The sequence below is a fragment of the Barbus barbus genome (assembly GCF_936440315.1).
Source record: "Barbus barbus genome assembly, chromosome: 22".
Taxonomy (NCBI): domain Eukaryota; kingdom Metazoa; phylum Chordata; class Actinopteri; order Cypriniformes; family Cyprinidae; genus Barbus; species Barbus barbus.
In genome coordinates this window covers 9944765-9965702 of record NC_136750.1, presented here as the reverse complement: position 1 = coordinate 9965702, position 20938 = coordinate 9944765, and the positions used below count along the sequence as shown (strand labels likewise).

The 20938-nt window shown below is 39.5% G+C and overlaps 1 protein-coding gene across 4 annotated transcripts in view; it reads left to right on the top strand.

Annotated features, from left to right (window-relative positions):
- Positions 1–757: 757 nt before the first annotated feature.
- The window catches only part of LOC306888266 (ER membrane protein complex subunit 8-like), a 28104-nt gene continuing 7923 nt past the window's right edge, over positions 758–20938 (top strand). For 2 of the 4 annotated variants that reach the window (XR_013785729.1, XM_079446459.1), the window contains exons 1-5: positions 758–835; positions 960–1180; positions 9887–9963; positions 10045–10114; positions 10218–10312. Coding sequence is in view for 2 of the 4 variants with exons in the window: in XM_079446459.1 (XP_079302585.1) it covers positions 974–1180; positions 9887–9963; positions 10045–10114; positions 10218–10312 (449 nt within the window). In the remaining 2 variants the exon portion in view is untranslated. Of the gene's footprint in view, positions 1181–9886; positions 9964–10044; positions 10115–10217; positions 10313–20938 lie in introns of all 4 variants that reach the window. The other 2 variants (XR_013785730.1, XM_079446458.1) reach the window with 1 other exon arrangement.

Sequence of the window (20938 nt, the reverse complement as noted above, 5' to 3'; positions counted from 1 at the left end):
GTAGTGATTCAGCCGCAACTCTAAGTACAATTAAAGATATGAAATCTAAGTCAAGACCGGACTTACTTGTGGAAATTTTGCAGGTGTTGTATAGAGTTTACAAAGCAGGGTATGAGGTGGGGTTTTTGTGGGTTCCGGCGCACATGGGTGTGGAGGGTAATGAGGAAGCAGATGAGGTGGCAAAGAAAGCAGTGCTGGAGGAAAGGGTTCAACTAAATTTGCAATATGGATCACCAGATTACACAGAAATAATAAATAGGTCAGTAAAAGAAATGTGGCAAAGGTCATGGGATTGTGAAAGGAAAGGGAGAACTTATTATTCAGTACAAAGAATGGTAGAGAAAGACAGATGTAATTATAGATGCCAGAGAAGAGATGCAGTAGTCTTATCTAGATTGAGGTTTGGACATTGTGGGCTGAGGAGTGGGCTGGCTCTGATTGGTAAACATCCTGATGGACAGTGTGAATGTGGAGATAAGGAAACGGTGATGCATGTATTAGTGCAGTGCAGGAGGTACTCTCCTCAAAGGAAGAAATTGTTCAGGGAACTGGGAGCTACTGGAGAAACTGTTTTTAATTTATGTTCTTTATTGAATTTGGATAGGTGGAACAAATTGAAAAAGCTGATGGAGTATCTGCGAAATATTGGAGTATATAAAAAAATATAGACAAGCAGTATTAAATAAGTTGTAAATAGCGATTAGAGAACAGAGGAGGGCAGCAATACGCCATAGCTGCGTCTAGCCTGCCGGAAACTACAAGAAGAAGAAGAAGCAAGAAGAAGAAGAAACACCAGCCGGTTCAGGGTCAGTTGTGCATCAGATCCAGAATTAAGGTGATGGTTTACGTGTAGAAAATGAACGAAAAACGTGTTCGAGGGTCTAGTTTAGTGTTTACACTTTTGATTCATTCTCAAGTACGTTGAGGAATATATATATATTTTTTATTTTTTATCACAGTAAGATCTGTAAACATGTCCTTAAAACTGACCACTCAAGCCTACTGTAAGATGCTGCTACACGCTGCTAAATACCCTCATCGCGCCGTTAACGGGCTGCTGGTGGCTGAAAAACACAAAAAGAAGGACAGCCCAAGAAACTCCGTGTTGTGCGTGGATTGTGTACCTCTGTTCCATGGGGCTCTGGCGTTAGCCCCCATGCTGGAGGTGGCACTCACGTTGGTAAGGCGATTCTTTAATAAGTTTAGTTGTATATGTAAATTTTAGGGTTAGCATGTTCACAAAATACTAACTAACGGGAAGATTTAACAGAGTTTTCCCTGGCTAGAAAAGTGAATGTAGATACAGCTATAAGTTGTTGTTTCAGTGAATGGGTTAAACGGGATCACCGATCGGTCTGAATAATTCAATAATAAAACATTAACTTCAAGTCAAGTCAGTTTTATTGTGCAATAATCTACCCATAGTTTCAAAGCAGCCTGATAGAAAATCGTGTTGTTAATGTTTAGCCTGCCCTACAATATCTTAGTCATGCATCATTAGTCGTATTTAGCAGTTTAGAGTTGGGATATGACTGAAAAAAGACGCTTGTTCAACATTATTTGCAGTGATGTAGATGGTGAGGCGTGTGCTTTATGACGCGATCGACCCGAGTTCGAACCCGTCTTTAGCCAAACTTTTTTTCTTCCTTTTCAAATCTCATATCTAGGGTTGGGCATCGTTTTGATTTGAACGATTCTGATTCCGATTCCGATTCTTCCTTTCGATTTCGGTTCTTTTCGATTCTCAATTCCGATTCTTTGTGGGCTGGAGTCAAAACATGTCACAGGCTCATTTGATTTCACAGAGGATAATTTTATTTTGATTCAATATGAGTTTTAGTTTTAGGAGCTGCAGCCCATGTAGGAGAAAATTACCACATATGCGGTAACTTTTCTGTGGCACTCTTCCACTTTCTCCGCTGGCATTTTCCCCTGCTTTGCTGCCAATGGAGTTTCACAACGAGTCTCCACCGGTTTAGCATTAGCAGCAGTAATATTAGGACTGCTACTAGCGTGGGCAATTTGCATAACGCTACATTCATCTACGAGGGAAAAAAAAATATTTCAGTAACGTTGTTGTTCACCAAATTTGGTCAAGCGCTTTATTGTTGTCACTTATCTGATTGTTGTGACGAGGTAACGTTACTAACGTTGGTTAGCGCAGGGTTGCCCAAGGAGGACGAGACAGTGGACCTGCGCAGCACGTCAAACACGCTACACTCCTTAATTTGTACATCATGTAGGTGTTTCGTCATATTCGTAGTGCATCCTCCCGTGCAAGATATCATTTTGTCACATGTGTTGCACTGTGCCGACCCAGGCTTTTTTAGTGTGAAATAAAGCCACACTTTTGAGCGCCGCTTACCGTGCTCCATAGCTGCAACTGAACAAGCGCGCGGCAAGCACTTCCGGAAATACGGTGGCCACAATGGAAACCAAAACTTGCGCGTTTGGAACCGATGATCGGAATCGAAAACAAATTTTAGAAACAATTCCAATGGCATCGTTATTTTTTTAACGGTTCCAAGTTGGAACCGGTTCTCGATGCCCAACCCTACTCATATCGCATCGGAAAGGCATTCATTTTCAATAAAAAAATGAAGGCAATATTCAAAAAGTTGAAAATAAAGTATTGGTTAGGGTTAGGGTAGGTGTAAGGAGGGCTTTATTGTCCCAATAAGGTGGCATAACCATTTAATAATTTGAATTAAATTTAGAATTTACACTCAATATGTTATTACTGCATACTGTTTTATAATGTACTACGATACTGAGGTGCAGATAATTGCCACTATTTGCAATAAGTAGTATAAATGGCAGAAAATCTTGCAATTTTAAGTGTAAATGGCATCTATCGCTAAGAAAATATGCTATTTGCACAAATAGCCGCTGCCTTTAAAAAAAACATGGTTCTGATACCATAGTTTTACTACAAATATATTGTACTATAGTATGTCGCAGTACACTGGTAAAGTTGGATTTCGAGGGGTGAGAAGGGCGTAAAAGTGACATTTTTGGTGAAATGGAGATGTATATCAAATGAAAGCTCTTAATGAGCTCTTTCTACTAGCAAAAGTACTGTCATCCATGAGTGTACAAATTTCTGTTATAAACAATTGAAATCAGATCAAACTATGTTTAAACTATGGTAGAAGACGTGTGAAGATGGCGCCACTGATGGCAGCCTTCGTGGCGTCGTCCGCAGTTGTTTTTGTTGTTGTTAGTTTGTCCTGTCTTTAGCCATATCCCTGCAATCAGTTTCACCAGAGACGAATTGCTGGACATTCGGAAGTACACACCACCCAATTTTTCACCCGGTTTTCATCTATTCGGATGTTTTGCTGGACATTGTAGTCGGCGGAGCAGCGGTGCTGTTTAGACGCTTCAGGACGCGCAGACGGGGGAAGCGAGCTGGCACGCTCGTGAAGCTCAGACAGCGTGGATTCTGGACAGCACTGCCTAGCATCCATCAACAAAACAGACAAACTCCTTCTGCTTTGCCGGTTAAACAAGGATTTTTCAAACTCTGCTGCTCTGTGTTTCACGGAAACCTGGCTAAACGGCGCCATTCCAGACAGCGGGGAAATCGCGTGCTGGCGGGACGTGCTTTTACATCGATGAGAGGTGGTGTACAGATTAGGGCTGAGCGATTAATTGCATTTGCGATAATATCGTGATATGAAAAAACGCTTACACTCTGTCACGTGACACGCGAGAGTAAAGAGGTGTGTTCGACTTGAAGATCGATCGGTGTATGACATCAATGTACGGCGAGAGAAAGGTTAAGGAGACGCCTGCTCTCTTATAGCTCTCGCAGTATTTGATGACACACAGCAATCGGTCTAACTGCGCTGCTTCAAGTCGAACACATCTAAGCAGTCTTCAGAGGAAGCATCAAGTTGGCACGCTATGTTGCCAAGTCTGCAATTTGCGGTTTTACATATAATTCAGAATTGACGTGCTACATGTAAATTATATCCTTTGTTGTATTTTCCTGTCAAAATAACGGAGTTCCTTTGGAATTCTTCAGCTTTAAAGAACTGCCGGATTTTTCGGTAGTGGGCGGGACTAATGCGCAAACGGCAATCTCATTGGCTGGCGCTTACCTATTATCCTCCTGTTTTGATTTCAGCGAATCAGAGCGAACGCAGACAACCTGATTAATATTCATGAACCCAGCAGCTCAATAATCCTTAGTGCGTTTTATATTGTTCTTATTAGTAGTAGAATTCGTAGTAGTTTTATCTTATCAGTATTATCCCCCCCCCCCCTTTTTTTATAGAAACACTAAATGACAAACAATATCTTAAGCACCACCACCAGACCTAAGTTCAGTCAACATGACACATGCATTCATGCATGGTTATTCTAATTACTAAAGTTCTGTCATTTAATGCTAAATTATCATAATATCATATAATATTTGATTGACTGATGCTAAGTGAGATATTAAAAAAAAACTGCCATTTTCCAAACATAAACTATATATTCATCTTATACCAAACTACAGGTAGAAACTGAAATCTGCTAAACCTGTTGTAAAGACTGTAAAGAGATGGACCAACGAGACAGAGCGGGTTTTACAATCCTGTCTCGACCTTACTGACTGGAATGTTTTTGAGGCTGCTGCAAACCATCTGGACGAGCTTACAGAGACTGTTACTTCATATATCAGTTTCTGTGAGGATATGTGCATTCCTACCAGGACTCATTTAACCTACAACAATGACAAACCATGGTTCACTGCAAAACTCAGACAGCTCCGTCAGGCCAAAGAAGATGCTTACAGGAAGGGGGATAAAGTCTTGTATAAACAGGCCAAATACACACTGGAAAAGGAGATCAGGGGGCGTATTACAGAAAGTTTCTTATCTTAGGTCTTAATTTAAGATATGATATGTTAAATTAGGATTTTTCGCAAATTCGTATTACAGAAGCAAATCTTAACTTGATTTGGGATTCTTAGCCTATCTTACAAAATAGTGGCCCGGTTTCACAGACAGGGTTTAGACTAAACCAGGATTAGGCCATAGTTCAATTAGGACATTTAAGTAATTTTTATAAACATGCCTTAGAAAAAAACATTACTAGGGTGCATTTTGAGACAAAACAAAGGCACTGATATATTTTAAGATCAGTCAGTGCAAGTTTATTTCAGTTGAAACAGCTCAGACTTATATTTTAGTCTAGGACTAGGCCTTATCTGTGAAACCAGGGGAGTATCTTATCTCTAGTTAGGAAATCTTAAATGGCATAATCAAGCTTGACAATCCACTATCAGGGGGCTGTTCCATAAAAGACGCTAAGAAAAGCGGGGATTAAAGTCCAAAACCTGACTTGAAATAACCTAACAAATCAATCGGGACTAAAGCGGTTCCATAAACGACAATTCAAGTTCACGCAATCTGACTAATGCTATCCAGGTTCAGTGAGTCAGGATAATGTGACGCACACGCTTATTCTGAAGCAGCCCTTAATGTCGATCATGGATCAAATCGATCCACCATAGCAAACAGCGAATATTTGTGCTGTTTAACGCATTTGAAACATTGTGTTTTCCTCAGTGCATAACTGATACGTCACAGGTATATTTTTTACATCTGTAAATGTCAGAAAGCCATGCAAATATATCCATTTAGCTGTCAGGAGTGGGCGAGGCTTATGCGAGAGAACGAGCGCTGCGGCGCGCATGCGCGCTACACAGACAGAGCAGAATAGAATACTAGCGCAAGAATTCTGAATAAAATATACATTCTGCTAAAATATTTCTTGTTGGACATTAAATGTGACACATAGAATTTTACTACATATAAGTGTATTTTTATGATAGCAGCAACTGTTAATCACTAGCTCAAATGAGTTAAATGTGTGTTCCTCTTATCAGTTAAAATGTACTCTGATTTCTATTATAAATTTACATTTTTAATTCAGTGATTTTAACTTTTGATTGTGTTTTTATGCTTTAATGCTTTAAAGAGCCATTTTAGATTGTAATGTTTTAATGTTCTAATAACCATAAAAGGTACAGCTGTCATAAATTCAGAGAGAAGGGTTGCATGGCTAGAAACTTCTGATCAACTGCATGCACAAGTAGCAACTATGTTAAAATGTCATTCGCCTACATTTTGGGCACAATACATTAAATACAGTTGGTTGTAGCCTATTTTTTATTTATTTGATTATTTAAGGTGTATTTTCTGTACACTTTTATTTTTGGACCGATAATAAATTAAACTGACTGTATGTGAGAGAGTCAGTGGTAATATCGATGCGTTCCTATTGGTCGGTGTTAGAGGAGCTCAGCTTAGCCTGACAGTTAGCCTGCTCCGGACCAGGTTAGTTTGCCAGCATAAGTTGCCGGGGTAACTGAGTTTGAACTTTTTTAAGTTTGATTTATGAAACCGAATCTACCAAAAATAAGCCTGACTAACCGAAATAAGACTGGCTTATACTCTAATCTTGGTTTATGGAACAGCCCCCAGGTCTGTTACCAAGCAACCAACACTGCTGATGAGGTAAACAAAAGCTACTTCACTTTGAAAATCGCCTTTTGCCAAAAAATGTAAGGCATTAGTCACTTGCACTACAACCAGTAATGCTCCGTGACACTTTTGTTGTCAACACTAACTGTAATATGTTGTGTGGCAGTCTGTAATTACTTAAGTGTTTTTTTCATCAAAATATAACACATCTTCAGGGTCCTCCAAGAGTCTTTCTACCATTAAACATCTTCGTTCTTCATTTTCAACTATTAATAAGTGTTATACCATTGTCAGACAGCACAGTTGTAAGCATTTTTTTCCGTTAGCTTTCAAATAATTTTGAAGTTAGGACAGCTGTGGGGTTGTCCTAAAGTTAAGACAGTTTTTTTTTTTTTTTTTTTTTGTCAAGTTAGGAGATTTCTGTAATACCCCTTTCCTGTCTGTAGTTAAGATAGGATAACGCACTTAGGAAATGCTGTTCTGTAATAGCTTTTGTCCTAAATGTGGTCCTAACTGAAATTACCATGCTTACCAAACAAATAAGATAAGATTTTAAAGTTAGGATCTTTCTGTAATATGCCTCCAGAGTAGCAAAGAGGAATTATTCTGATAAGCTAAGGATCCAATTCTCTTCCAGTGACTCAGCATCAGTGTGGAAAGGTCTGAAAGAGATGACCAACTACAAGACACCATCCCCCAGCACTGTGGAGAATCAACAACGGGCAGACAATCTGAATGAGTTCTACTGCAGATTTGAAAAATCACCCCACACCCGCTCTGGACACCTCTCCACACAACCTTTAACATCTCCAGCAACCCCCCTCTTCCCCACACCTACAATTCAGATCAGCGAAGGCGAGGTGTGCCAGGTCTTCCGGAAGCAGAAAAGGAAAAAAGCACCAGGCCTATACGGTGTGTCACCAGCCTGTCTGAAATCCTGTGCTGCCCAGCTGGCCCCCATCTTCACAAAGATCTTCAACAGATCACTGGAGCTGTGTGAAGTCCCTTCATGCTTCAAAAGCTCCACTATCATCCCCATCCCAAAGAAATCCAAAATTACAGGACTAAATGACTACAGACCTGTGGCTCTAACATCTGTGGTCATGAAGTCATTTGAAAAACTGGTGCTGGCCCACCTGAAGGACATCACTGGACCCTCGCTGGATCCTCTTCAGTTTGCCTACAGAGCAAACAGGTCTGTGGACGATGCAGTCAACATGGGGACTGCATTATGTTCTGCAAAATCTAGACAGACCAGGGGCTTATGTGAGGATCCTGTTTGTGGACTTCAGCTCGGCCTTTAACACTATCATTCCAAACTGCCTCCTACACAAACTAACTCAGCTCTCCGTTCCCGCCTCCGTCTGTCAAGTGGATCAACAGCTTCCTTACAGACAGGCAGCAGCTAGTGAGGCTGGGAAAATACACATCCAACACCCGCACCATCAGTACTTGGAGCTCCTCAGGGCTGTGTTCTCTCCCCACTGCTCTTCTCCCTCTACACCAACGACTGCACATCTAAAGACCCCTCTGTCAAGCTCCTGAAGTTTGCAGACAACACCACGCTGATCGGCCTCATCCAGGACAGTGACGAGTCTGCTTACAGACAGGAGATTAAGGAGTTGGCTGTCTGGTGCAGTCTTAAAAACCTAGAGCTCAACACGCTCAAAACAGTGGAGATGATCGTGGACTTCAGGAGAAACCCCCCTGCTCTCCCCCCACTCACCATCATGAACAGCACTGTGACTGCAGTGGAGTCATTCAGGTTCCTGGGCACCACCATCTCCCAGGACCTGAAGTGGGACAATCACATAGACATTGTGAAAAAGACCCAGCAGAGGTTGTACTTCCTTCGCCAGCTGAGGAAGTTCAACCTGCCACAGGAGCTGCTGAAACGGTTCAACTCAGCTACCAAATCTGACCTCAGAAGACTACGGAGGGTAATCCGGACTGCTGAGCGAATCATTGGTACAACCCTTCCCACTCTCCAACAACTGTACTTATCCAGAGTGAGCAAAAGGGCTGGCAAAATCACTCTAGACCCCTCACATCCAGCACACTCCCTCTTTGAACTGTTGCCATCTGGTCGACGCTACAGAGCTCTGAGCACCAGAACGACCAGAAACAGAAACAGTTTCTTCCCTCAGGCAATCCGTCTCATGAACACTTGACAATAATTATGATAGACACCATTTATACACTTATACACTTATTTATCTAACACGCATACTTGGACTACATTTCAATTGCACATAATATACCTGTACATACAATTGTCAATTTGTATATTGTTATTCCTTATTTACTTGTTCTTTTTAATTCTTCTTTTTCTTATGTTTTTTGTTCTGTCACTGTCATTCTGTTGAACTGCAGTAGCTTCCTTCAGAATTCCTTGTGTGTGTAAACATACCTAGCAATAAAGGTGATTTTGATTCTAAAATGTTTGTTTCGGCTCTCCTGTAAAGTTGGTGAAATATCACTAATGCCTTTCTGGTTCTCATTCCTCGATATGCTTAGTTTTAGGTTGGAATTATTAATTTGTGATGATATTGAGGGTTATGAAACCTGTGAGGTGGCAGGGGATCGAGCTTTAGGCCTAGGCCCATATATGAAGAGTTAATTTGCAAAAACGCATAACTCTGTTTTTAACAATTATCAGAAATCATGTTTTTTCTTTGCATTCCAATTAATCTCAATCAAACTGCAGTTGGGTTATTTTGACTAGGGTAAAAAAACAGCTAACTAACCCAATAAAAACATAATAAAAAACATGTTTTTTGAAAATTTTTGTTTTTGCAATTAAACTCTTCATATGTTCCATCATATTCAATACAATATTACACACGCATGTAAATTTAGCAGTAATAAATGAAAAACAAAAGTACTTTTATATATGTCAATTTCCAAACGTATGTCAATCTCAATGTACATGCTTGTTAGATTATTTAAAATTTGTTTAAAGTTTGTTCTTACAAAGTAGAGATTTGAAAATAACATTTTCTTGTGGAGACTGGTAAAGTTACTATTGTTCTCTTTCACTTTGGTGCAGATTCAGGGTCAGATTTGTTCCATTATTCCAGTGTCTTGGCCAAGGCCACAATGGTTGGTGATTTATCATGGTTCACTGTTTGAGGGATTGTAGCCTGCAACTTTCAGATCACTACCTTGGACAAAATAGCTTGTCACAAGCAAATGTTGTGTCCCCACCATCTTAACTGGCAAAACTATCATGATCCTACCTTGAAGTTTTACTGGGACATAGCCATAGTCATGCCAGTCCATCAGCTAATTCAGCATAAACCACTGAACTTTCTAGCAGGGCTAGAGGACTATCCCTATGTATACTGTAAGTCAGATTAACCCAATACTTTGTTGCACTTATAGATCTGTCTGTCTTTCCTCAGATTGATACATGGTGCAAAGCGAACAAGTATGTCATTGCTGGCTATTATCAAGCAAATGAGCGTATAAAGGAAGCCAGGTAAAATTTGGGCTTCTTCATGTGCTTTGCGTGGTATGTATGTGGAGTATATGGAATGTTGTGATCTTTCCAACTTTTCAGACCAGACCAGGTAGCTGAGAAGGTTGCTGCCAGAATCTCAGAAAACTTCAGTGAGGCTGCAATGATCATGGTAATTTACATACTGCATTCGTTTTGTAAATTAGCAATATTACAGCCCTATCCCAAACGTGTCATAGCCACACAGTAAAACTACATTGTTTTGTCACCATTAGTTGGACAACAGCAGATTCTCAATGGAGTGTTTTGTGCCTGTTCTCTTCATCTATGATCATCATGATAACAAGTGGAAGTGCAGAGAGCCAAGCACGTAAGTAGAGTTCTTTTTGTAACATAAAAATCATATGTTACCCAAAAACTTGTATTCCGTAATCAATTACTTAGCCTCACGTTTACGCTGATCATTTGCATATGCTGAAAGCATGCAGTTTCAATATACAAAAAGTAAAAAAAGTAGGCTACAATGGAAAATAAACCATTGTTTTGTTTATCAAGCAGTTTTGAAAGGAGTAAAAATTAAGGCTGGGAAAACAAATTGATGCATGGCGAATCGAGAAATTATTCTGCATTGATTCTGAGATTTTCTGAATGCATCGATTGTGATTCTCTCTCAAATCGATTCTGAGCTTAGTTTTAGAGTTTAAAGTTTTAGAAAAGAGAGAGTCCATAGTTTCTGTTACATCATCAAGTTGTTCTGCGCTGTTGGATATGCTGAGGAATTGAGATAAATCAGGAAGATTACTTACAAAGCAGTCTTTTGTGGTAGAAGTGATGGTTCTACCATACTTGTAACAAGGAGTAGAATTGACCGTTTTAGCTATATGGAGTTTACACAAGACTAGATAATGATCTGAGATATCTTCGCTTTGCTGCAGAATTTCAACACCACTAACATTAATTCCATGTGACAGTATTAAATCTAGAGTATGATTTTGACAATGAGTAGGTCCGGAAACGTGTTGTCTAACCCCAATAGAGTTCAGAATGTCTATGAATGCTGATCCTAATGCATCTTTTTCATTATCGACATGGATCTTAAAATCACCAACAATTAAGACTTTATCTGCAGCCAGTACTAACTCGGATAGAAAATCAGCAAATTCTTTAATAAAGTCTGTGTGGTGCCCTGGTGGCCTGTATACAGTAGCAAGTACAAACATCACAGGGGATGTATCACTAACACGTGTTTCTCTAGATAATGTTATACGCAGCACCATAACTTCAAACGAGTTATACTTAAAGGTTCCATGACATGCTGTTTTTTGGGTGCTTTTATATAGGCCTAAGTGGTCCCTAGTACTGTATCTGAAGTCTCGTTCCCGAAATTCAGCCTTGGCGCAGAATTTCAGCCACTACGAGCCAGTCCCACAATGAGCTTTCCTTAGGACGTGCCATTCCTGTGTCTGTAGCTTTAAATGCTAATGAGGAGGAGAGAGGTGGAGGGTGGGTGTGTGGCCTTAACCAGCTTGCGGCCACGGTACCATGCGTTAATGTTGACAGTGGATGTATCACAATGGCTCGTAGACACGCAGTCGTTCAAACTTTTCAGTTCGACCCAGAATCTGATTAAAAAAACCTTAGCTATCATTCAGTTGGAAGATGTCTCCAGTACTGCCCCGCGAGCGCCGAGGTCTGACTCTCCCGGCGCAGTGTCGCTTCTCTCGGCGTCTGTTCTGAGCAGCGAGCCGTAACGCAGCAAAATCGTCAATAAATCATTTCCAAAACAGCGTTTCCAAGCATCTGCCGCTTACTGACTGTTTGGACTTTTAAATATGAACATAATTTGTCTGTTAATATGCGCATAGTTTATAACTCGGACGCAAAACAGTAATATAGCCAAAACCACTGCATATAGTCGCTTTTTAGTGTAAGTTAAATGTATATTGATTTCATCAAACGATGTTGCGATTTATAAATCAGGATTTAAGGAGTATAGTGAGAGTGATTCAGGGTTAACATGTATTATTAATGGGTCGTGTTTACTATTTATACTTGTTTTATGTATGACAACAGAAAATATGTAAATGTGAACAGTTTTATTGGGCATTCAGTTGTATTACAGTATGTGACAGTTCATAGAGTAGAAAAGATCTGAAGTGCCAAAAAACAATGCTTCGCTCGTTTGCAAGCCATGATGTCTCTTGAGGAAAAAAAAAATAATTGCGCTCGCCTCGCACGGTCGTAGCTCATTTTCTCATGGGCGGGCAAAGCAGAGAAAGGGGAGGTAACCTTTCCCCGTATGACGACATAAAGGGAAGATTCCAGATTGGGCCATCTGAGCTTTCATTTTCTCAAAGGCAAGGCAGGATACCCAGGGCTCGGTTTACACCCATCGGCATTTCTAGCCACTGGTGGACCATAGGCAGGCTAGGGAAACTCCTATTAATTTTAAAAAATCCTCAAAGTGAAATTTTCATGCCATGGGACCTAGCCTGCCCTCCGAGAAATACTGAGAATATTGCTATAAATTGTAGCAACACCTCCCCCTTTACCTTTTGGACGTGGCTCATTTTTATAGCAGTAATCTTGGGGGGTGGTCTCATTTAAAGTAGTGTATTCATCAGGTTTTAGCCAGGTTTCTGTCAAACAGAGCAAATCTAGATTATTATCATGAAAGTAAGGTAAAGATTCAATAAAGCGGCGCTACAAACGCAAACTTCTCAGTAGCACAACAGACAGGAACAGACTGAAGCAATCGATAGCAGAGCTCCGAAAAGTGATTGTGATTGTGTGACTCGTGTGTGCAAATTGTTAATACAAGATATAATATTAAGATATTAATACAGATATAAATAGATAATCCAAGGCTGCCACCTCAAGCATTCAGCGTGAGACAGTCAGAAGTCACTCAATGCTAAACGCCACATGTAGACACGATGTAAATAAGATATTATTTGCAGTTCAGAGAGCTTCATCGATTATAACGGAACATTGTGAGATTGCAATAAATTGAAGTGAGCCAGCTTTTTAGTGATTATATAGAAGCACTATTTACTCGCTGTCTAGGCTGTAAACAATTCAGAATTTGAATAAGTTTTGCTTTACGTGCTGCTAGGACCAACCTACACAAACCCTGTATGCAGCAAAGTGTCAGGAGTGACTGAAAAAAAAAGAGAACGGATGAGCTCTCCGTAGAAGTCCGTACTGTACTGGTTTAGGTGTTATAACCACTTGCATGTCATTGGATATAGGCTAAGCAACTTACCCTGACTGCAAACAAGCTGTTTCAAAAGTGAATCCCATATTTATATGAGGGATATGGGATATATGTCACTCCTGAAACTTTGCTGCATGTACAGGGTTTGTGGGCGTGGGTCCAGTTCGCAGCACGTAAAACAACTTATTTAAATTCTGATTTGATTATAGCCTAGAAAATGAGTAAATAGCGCTTCCATGTAATCACTAATGCCGTTTATCGCAATCTCACGGTTCCTTATAATCAGTTAAACTCTCTGAACTGCAAATAAAATCTTATTTACATTGTGTCTACGTTTTAGTTTAGCATTGAATTCGGACTGGGTCACCTTGTATCTATTTATATATGTCTTTATTAATAATTATTATATCTTATATTAACCATTTGCACACACAAGCAACTTTTCCTTCCTTATGAACAACATTTTCGTACACGATAAAATCTCCTTGTTTTCTCCGTTTTTCACCGATTTGAGCATTCATAAATAACGCAAAACACCGGCATCTTGAGTTTCTGCTACTGATTCCTATGAAGAAAAAATTACTTCCTGCCCTCCAGCTGCATTTCGCGCATCATCAGAATCACGTGTTTGCAAACAACCTATTAGAGGAGTGTGTATATATTAGGGCTGAACGATATGGACAAAATTTCATATCTCGATTTTCATGCCAGATATCTCGATATCGATACGATACGATATGACTACGGGTTTGGTGAAAACCAAGCATTTCTCAGAAAAATAAAAACATCATAATACAAAAAAATGCACAACTTCTACAGATTCTTTGCCAGGAACACTAGCTTGTTAACCATGTCTGGCTTCAGACAGGACCTCTGACAACTCACAATGTTGCCTGATGCACTAAAAATTCTCTCTGAGGGAGAGCTGGTGGCCTGCATGCACAAGTATTTTCTTGCCATGTTGCTGAGCCGGGGAAAGTTGACTTTGTGAGTTAATCTCCACCACAGAAGGGGGTCGTTGTCAATTGTGGGGGACTGGATGTAGGCACTCAGCTCAGCTTCTATGGCAGCAGTGGGATCGATTGGTACTGTTGCACTTGCGGTGGATCTTTTGAAGAAACTTCCCAACGACTTCTTAGCCTTTTTGGTGGGTGGGGTTGAAACTTCTTCCACTCTGGTCTCTCTGCACTCAACAGAATGCTAGAAAATAGTAAAAACAAAAGAACAAACAAGAAAAAAGAATTTAATTAGTTTTATATATGAATGATCATTACTGTATGAACAACACAATTCAGCTAAATTTAAACTTAAATATTTACTAAAATGTAAGATAATGCATTTAAATGGAAGGAACTCTTCTCATTTACTCCATTCTAACCATTATTTTTACCTTGTGTTCCATCATCTTCATCTCTGACACCAGTCTGGCTTTGATGATGGGGACGTCGTTGACACTGATGTATTGTGTCTTGTATCTTGGATCTAAGAAGGATGCCACATCCAAGAGCTCTTGTGTAACTCTCTCTTCATACTTGCTGTTCAAGTACTCCAAAATTTTCTTTTTTAAGGACTTGGTCATGTCTGTATCACCCTCCTCTGGTGCCAAGATGGTTGTGTTAAACAGGCTGAGTACTGGTTTGATGTGTGAAACACTAATGTAATCCTCCCCTGACAGAGCATCCGTGAATTCAAGCAGTGGTCCCAGTGCCTTGCTGACTGACTCCAGCACATCCAGATCTTGATATCCAAGAATTAGGTGCCGGGTGTTTCTGTCCTCTGAGAGGACCTCGTGGAGTGCTTTCTGCTGCTCCAGAATCCTGTTAATCATGAGCACCCTAGACCCCCATCTAGTTTGACACTCAGTGATGAGTTCGTGGACTGGAAGGTTGAGGCGCTTCTGGGCTTGCTCAAGTGCCACTCTCTTTTTCCAGCTATGTGAGAAGTGGCACACCAACTTTTTGCAGACACCTGTTGCACGGCTGATCCGGCTGTCACCTTTCACTGCGTTTTCTTGGAAAAATAGATGTACAAAAATAATTCATGATTATATTACAACAGCTAAATAACCACATAATAATGCAGATTGTTTTTTCTCTCTCTCTCTCACTCACTCACACAGACAGACAGACCTCTCTCTCTCTGTCTCAAAGTTATTAAAAATAAACATAACGTACCTATTGCCAGGTGTAGCCTGTGTCCGAAGCACTGAAGGCGCGTCCAGCCATTCACCTCCATAGCCTTTATCATGTTCGACGCATTATCAGTTGTCACGCAAACTTGTTGGTCCTCCTTCAAGTTCCAGTCTGCTAACGCACCTCTCATCTCCTCCGCTATATTATCCCCGGTATGCTCCGCGGGGAAGAATGATGTCTGCAGACAGCGGGTCTTGAGTTCGAAGTTTGTTGTGATAAAATGGACTGTTAAACTTATGTATGGTTCAGTTGTCCGGCTCGTCCACAGGTCCGTGGTTGTGGCGAAATGATCGATTTCACGGAGCTCGGATTCAACACTCATTTTACACTCATTATAAAGTTTCGGAATGGCCACTTGATTAAAATGTGTTCGGGATGGTATTTTATAACGCTTGTCCAGCGTCCGAACCATTTTTTTTAAAGCCTTCTTTTGAGACTGTGTACACAGGTACCATGTCTTTTGCAATGTGGTATGTTATAGCGTCTGTAATTTCTTTGTGTCTGGTGGACGTCGACTCGTACGGCGTAACGCTACTGAATGCGTCAGCAATCAAACTTTGCTTTGGCTTATTTTGGGATGACTGAGAAGTCCCCGGTGTTTCTCTCATTGTCATGCACTCTTCATGCAGCACGCGATGGTGTTGTTTCAGGTGGTGAAACATGTTTGTTGTGCTACCTTGCTTAGTCGCAATTTTTGTTAAGCACGACCTGCACAACACGTCACTCTGGTTTACATCGTCTTTTCTGAATCCAAAATACCTCCAAATAATGGAAGATGATTTATGTTTTGGCACCAAGTCAGATTCTGCACTACCACCGGCCGCATTATCTCCCGCACTCATTTTCTTTCTTTTTAATTTCTCCGCTGTCTCTGTAGTGTGTGCGCGCTGTCTTTAGCGGTGCATTCAAGGGCACTCGTAAAACTGATGTTCGTTGTGTGACTGCCAGAGTTGTATGCAGGGCGGGGCGAGCGCGGAGAGGGGAAATCTATATCGTCTATATCGTTGCTTTTTTCGATAGTAATATCTTGAAAGTTCATATCTAGATATAGATACGATAACGATATATCGTTCAGCCCTAGTAGACAGTATATACACCCCACATAAACTTTCGGTCATGCCCAACATTTTTCTAATTTATTATTATTATTATTATTATTATTATTATTTTAGTCATTTAGCAGACGCTTTTATCGAAAGCGACTTACAAATGAGGACAACAGAAGCAACCAATTGTAGTGTTACAACCACTAAAAACAGATCCAAAACTAAAGGCTGAAACTTTATAAATAATACCTATACACATTTTAAAAATAAAGAAATTAAATAAAAATGACAAATGCATACAACAAAATTTCAAAACGTAACATTTAAATTAAAAACAAAGAATAAAGCTAAAAACAATTCAAAATATTAAAGAACTAAATGTTCTTTACATATATATATATATATATATATATATATATATATATATATATATATATATATATATATATATATATATATATATATATATAGTAGTTTGTTGAAGTATTAAAATGACTCAAGTTAAATAAAACTAAAACTTAATACAAGACCTATGCAGACATAATAAATTCAGACATAATTTAACTAAAATTAAAATAAATACAAATCAAACGACAGTAGTTTCAGTAATCCTTAAAAATAACACTGCCAAACATGCTAAAAAACCCACAACTTACACATAGTAAGAAGAAATGGTTGTAAAAACTGAAACAGAAGTGAAACAAGTAAAGAGATAAATAAATAAAAAGAGATACTTATATCCTTTGACGGTGTCCCTGCATAGTGGAGTCGCACAGTAGAGTCGATGGTCTTTACACGCTTCGGTCTTCACACGAGAAGGCCTTCACGCGACGGCTGCCGCGGTAAACTAAGCTTTTTTTTTTATACCCATCTAACAGAATACTAATTGAATTTAGCTGGACACACTTTCCTTATTTCACAACAAATGGCCAAGCAAGCGCCGACACTGACAAGATACGCGATACAGAACGAGACCAAACGCGATATCAGCACGTCTCCACACAGTAAACAAAACAAGCGTTTCCTAGCAACGACAACTGCGCTAAACACTGAGACAATTAAATACACTTATGAGCTGCTTTTAACTTCCGCTGATAAAGACTGCTTCTCTCAAAGAGTATTTCTTTAACATTACACTGTTTTCTGCTGGCGCTTGAACACACTTTACTTATTTTTTTCACAACAAATGGCCAAGCAAGCGCTGACACTGACAAGACACGCGATACAGAATGAGACCAAACGCGATATCAGCACGTCTCCACACAGTAAACAAAACTAGCGTTAATTTACAGTAGATCTCTATCTTTAAGCCCTTTAAAGCCACAAGCTTTTGAAAACTTGAAGTCAAAATCAAAATTTTTCCAAAAAAACCTGGCGCCTAAAGAGTAAATTGGACTGCTCTAAGGGGGGTAAGATTCTGCACCAGTCAAATTTCTTTTAGCACTTCACAAAGTGAGTATAGCTGTTGTCAGTGGTCAGAAGAGAACATGAAGAACATGGTGTTTATGTGTGCAGTGGAAATGTTTTGTTCTATTTGGCCAGGAAATTTCATGGGATCACAAGCTGGCAGGTAATAATTTTGCTGTAATAATAATAATAATAATAATAATTCATTACATTTATATAGCTTTTTTCTGCTTTTCTAAGCACTCAAAGCGCTCTACATTGTGAGGGGGATGTCTCCTCGTCCACCACCAGTGTGCAGCATCCACCTGGATGATGCGACGGCAGCCATAGTGCGCCAGAACGCCCACCACACACCAGCTTACTGGTGGAGAGGAGACAGAGTAATGAAGCCAATCAATGTAAGGGGATGATTAGGAGGCCATGATGGTCAGAGACCAATGGGGAAATTTGGCCAGGATGCCGAGGTCACACCTCTACTCTTTTCGAAAGACATCCTGGGATTTTTAATGACCACAGAGAGTCAGGACCTCGGTTTAACGTCTCATCCGATAGACTGTGCTTTTTGACAGTATAGTGTCCCCATCACTATACTGGGGTGTTAGGACCCACACAGACCGCAGGGTGAGCACCCCCTGCTGGCCTCACTAACACCTCTTCCAACAGCAACCTAGTTTTCCCAGGAGGTCTCCCATCCAGGTACTGACCAGGCTCAACCCTGCTTAGCTTCAGTGGGCAACCAGTCTTGGGCTACAGGGTGATATGGCTGTGGGCTGTAGATTAGGTGAATGTTTGCCCTGTGCCATGAAGAATCTCTCTCAGTAATGTCAGTGACAAACATTTAAAAAAAAAGACATGTTTAGACATGGCTAAGGCCACAGAGCACACTGCATTGAGAAAAAGGCATGACCCAATTTGTCTTGAACTTCTAAGGGTCTTGCTGCTTACTGCATTAGGTGCTGACAGAGCTTAATGCAGTCGAGAGATGCTTTCCCTGGCTTAACTTGCGTTACAGTTATGCACATTTCCATTTATCAACTGTCTTAACGGTCTAAACGTTACCTGATTGTTTATTTTATTTTTTACTGGCTATTTCTTATAAACCGGTATCTGGTTCAAGAGTAATACCTCTAGGAGCCGCTTGAGGGCGCTAGTGTATAGTGGTTACCGGATATAAGCCTGGTCACCGACCAGCAAGTTAGTTTGGTAGAGGGAACCTCTGTTGAACTAATGCTACCTGCCTACACATTTTAAGTCCTGTTTTGAGAATTCGTAGAGTTTACGCTCAAACGTGAGTATTGGCTGACCTTGATAATGACTTGGTGTATTTGTATGCATTATGACTGATGTTAGCTATTTAACTTTTTTTTTTTTTTTGTAGAATGGACTTTTCATCTTGTAGATCAGCTCATTTATATCACTATTCGGGCTGCCACTAACGACTATATTTATTTCGATTAATCTACCGACTAATTTACCGTTTAATCGATTAATCGAAACTATTAATTTCCCACAAAAAATCAACTATTTTACTAAAGAATATTTTATTAAACCAAATGAAATTCACATTTCTATGAAATCCTTTTTTAAAGCAAAAGTAAAGTGCAACATAGAGTGCAAGAAGCAAGTGTCCATCTTATAGTCCAAATCACTGAAATCAAAGTTCAGTATTATAGTGTAAGAATGACAGCATGTCCACGTGTTCTAGTCTACTAATAATAAAATTATAATCAAAAAACACTTTTTTTGTAGTATTTACCAGAAATATTATTTACCAGAAAAATTAAAATGTGCAGTATTTCTCCAAAAAAATTGGAGTATTAATTGGAGATGCTTTTATTAAAATGTAATGGAACCATTAAAATGGAATCCAGAAAATAATGGAAAAAAGAATTTGGTACAGATAAAGCTCAATTAATTAGACAGGCTTTTTGATTAATACAATTTAATTTAACCATTAAAACAGAGTATAGACAAATGAAAATGGAAAAAAAAATAATTTGGAAATAAAACGGATTTCATAGGGCTTTCATATAATTATATATATTTTTACATTTTTTTGTGGTAATAAAAATAGGTGTATGTGAACAATAGCTTTTAAAATTACTTAATACATATATAATAGCAATGATGCAATAATAATTCGTTCAAATAAAGTATCAAAAGCAAGAAATCATATGGTTTTATTGAACAAAACTGTTAAAACATAATATATTATAAACCATAGAGCTAATGTAGATTACGCATAACAAAAAAGGCCTGCAGGGGCGCCGACGGCCTAATGATAATTTTTACACATTACTGTTTAATATTGTCCACTTAATCTTTAATATTTGGCCATTTCTTTAGGACACAAATGCTATAGCTACTGTAATTAAATGAATATGTGGACATCAAAACGTGTAAAAGTGAGGGTTTGAGCTTTTATTTTGAAATCGCGATGTATTCTCCTGTTTGTGTAAATTAGATTTATAAATGATTTACCTTACAAATCTGATGAAATGGCGCACGTTGCGTTCCCAGATGTATGTTATAATAAACGCAAACTCACAACAACATGCAGAGATGGAGTTTGAGACACACATGTAAATGATAACAGTTTCTGTGGAGCTACTGTGACCGGAGCTGCTGTAAGACGCACGTACTTGACCTACACGCATGTAAATAATTAAAGCGCATATACTGTGTTAGAACTGCATCGCATATAATTAATTAAATCATAGCGTTTGTGAATTCACAGTTATGCTTAATGCTTTTTAAATGGGTTTAATATATCATGCAGCCTTGGAAAATAGTCTAATAATGTGTTTTATGGATTCTCGTCCGTGAAATGCGCCACTTCCGGTATTTTGCCGGTTAGTCGACGCGAGCAAAGTGAAGCCGATGATTTTTAAAAATCGACTAGACGAATCAAATCGACAAATCACGACATCCCTAATCACTATACTTCTCTGGTTGTTTACTTCACTGTGTGTGCACCGTTTGGATTCACTGCACATCTCCGGGAAGCGGAAGTAGGAATCTGTGTATCACCCAAGCGGCAACCTCCCGCTCCCTCTAGTGAAACCAACACGGAAGTGATTAAAACTGCAATTCATCGACTAGCCGCTGGAGGCTGGCTCCAAAAGGGAGTCAAT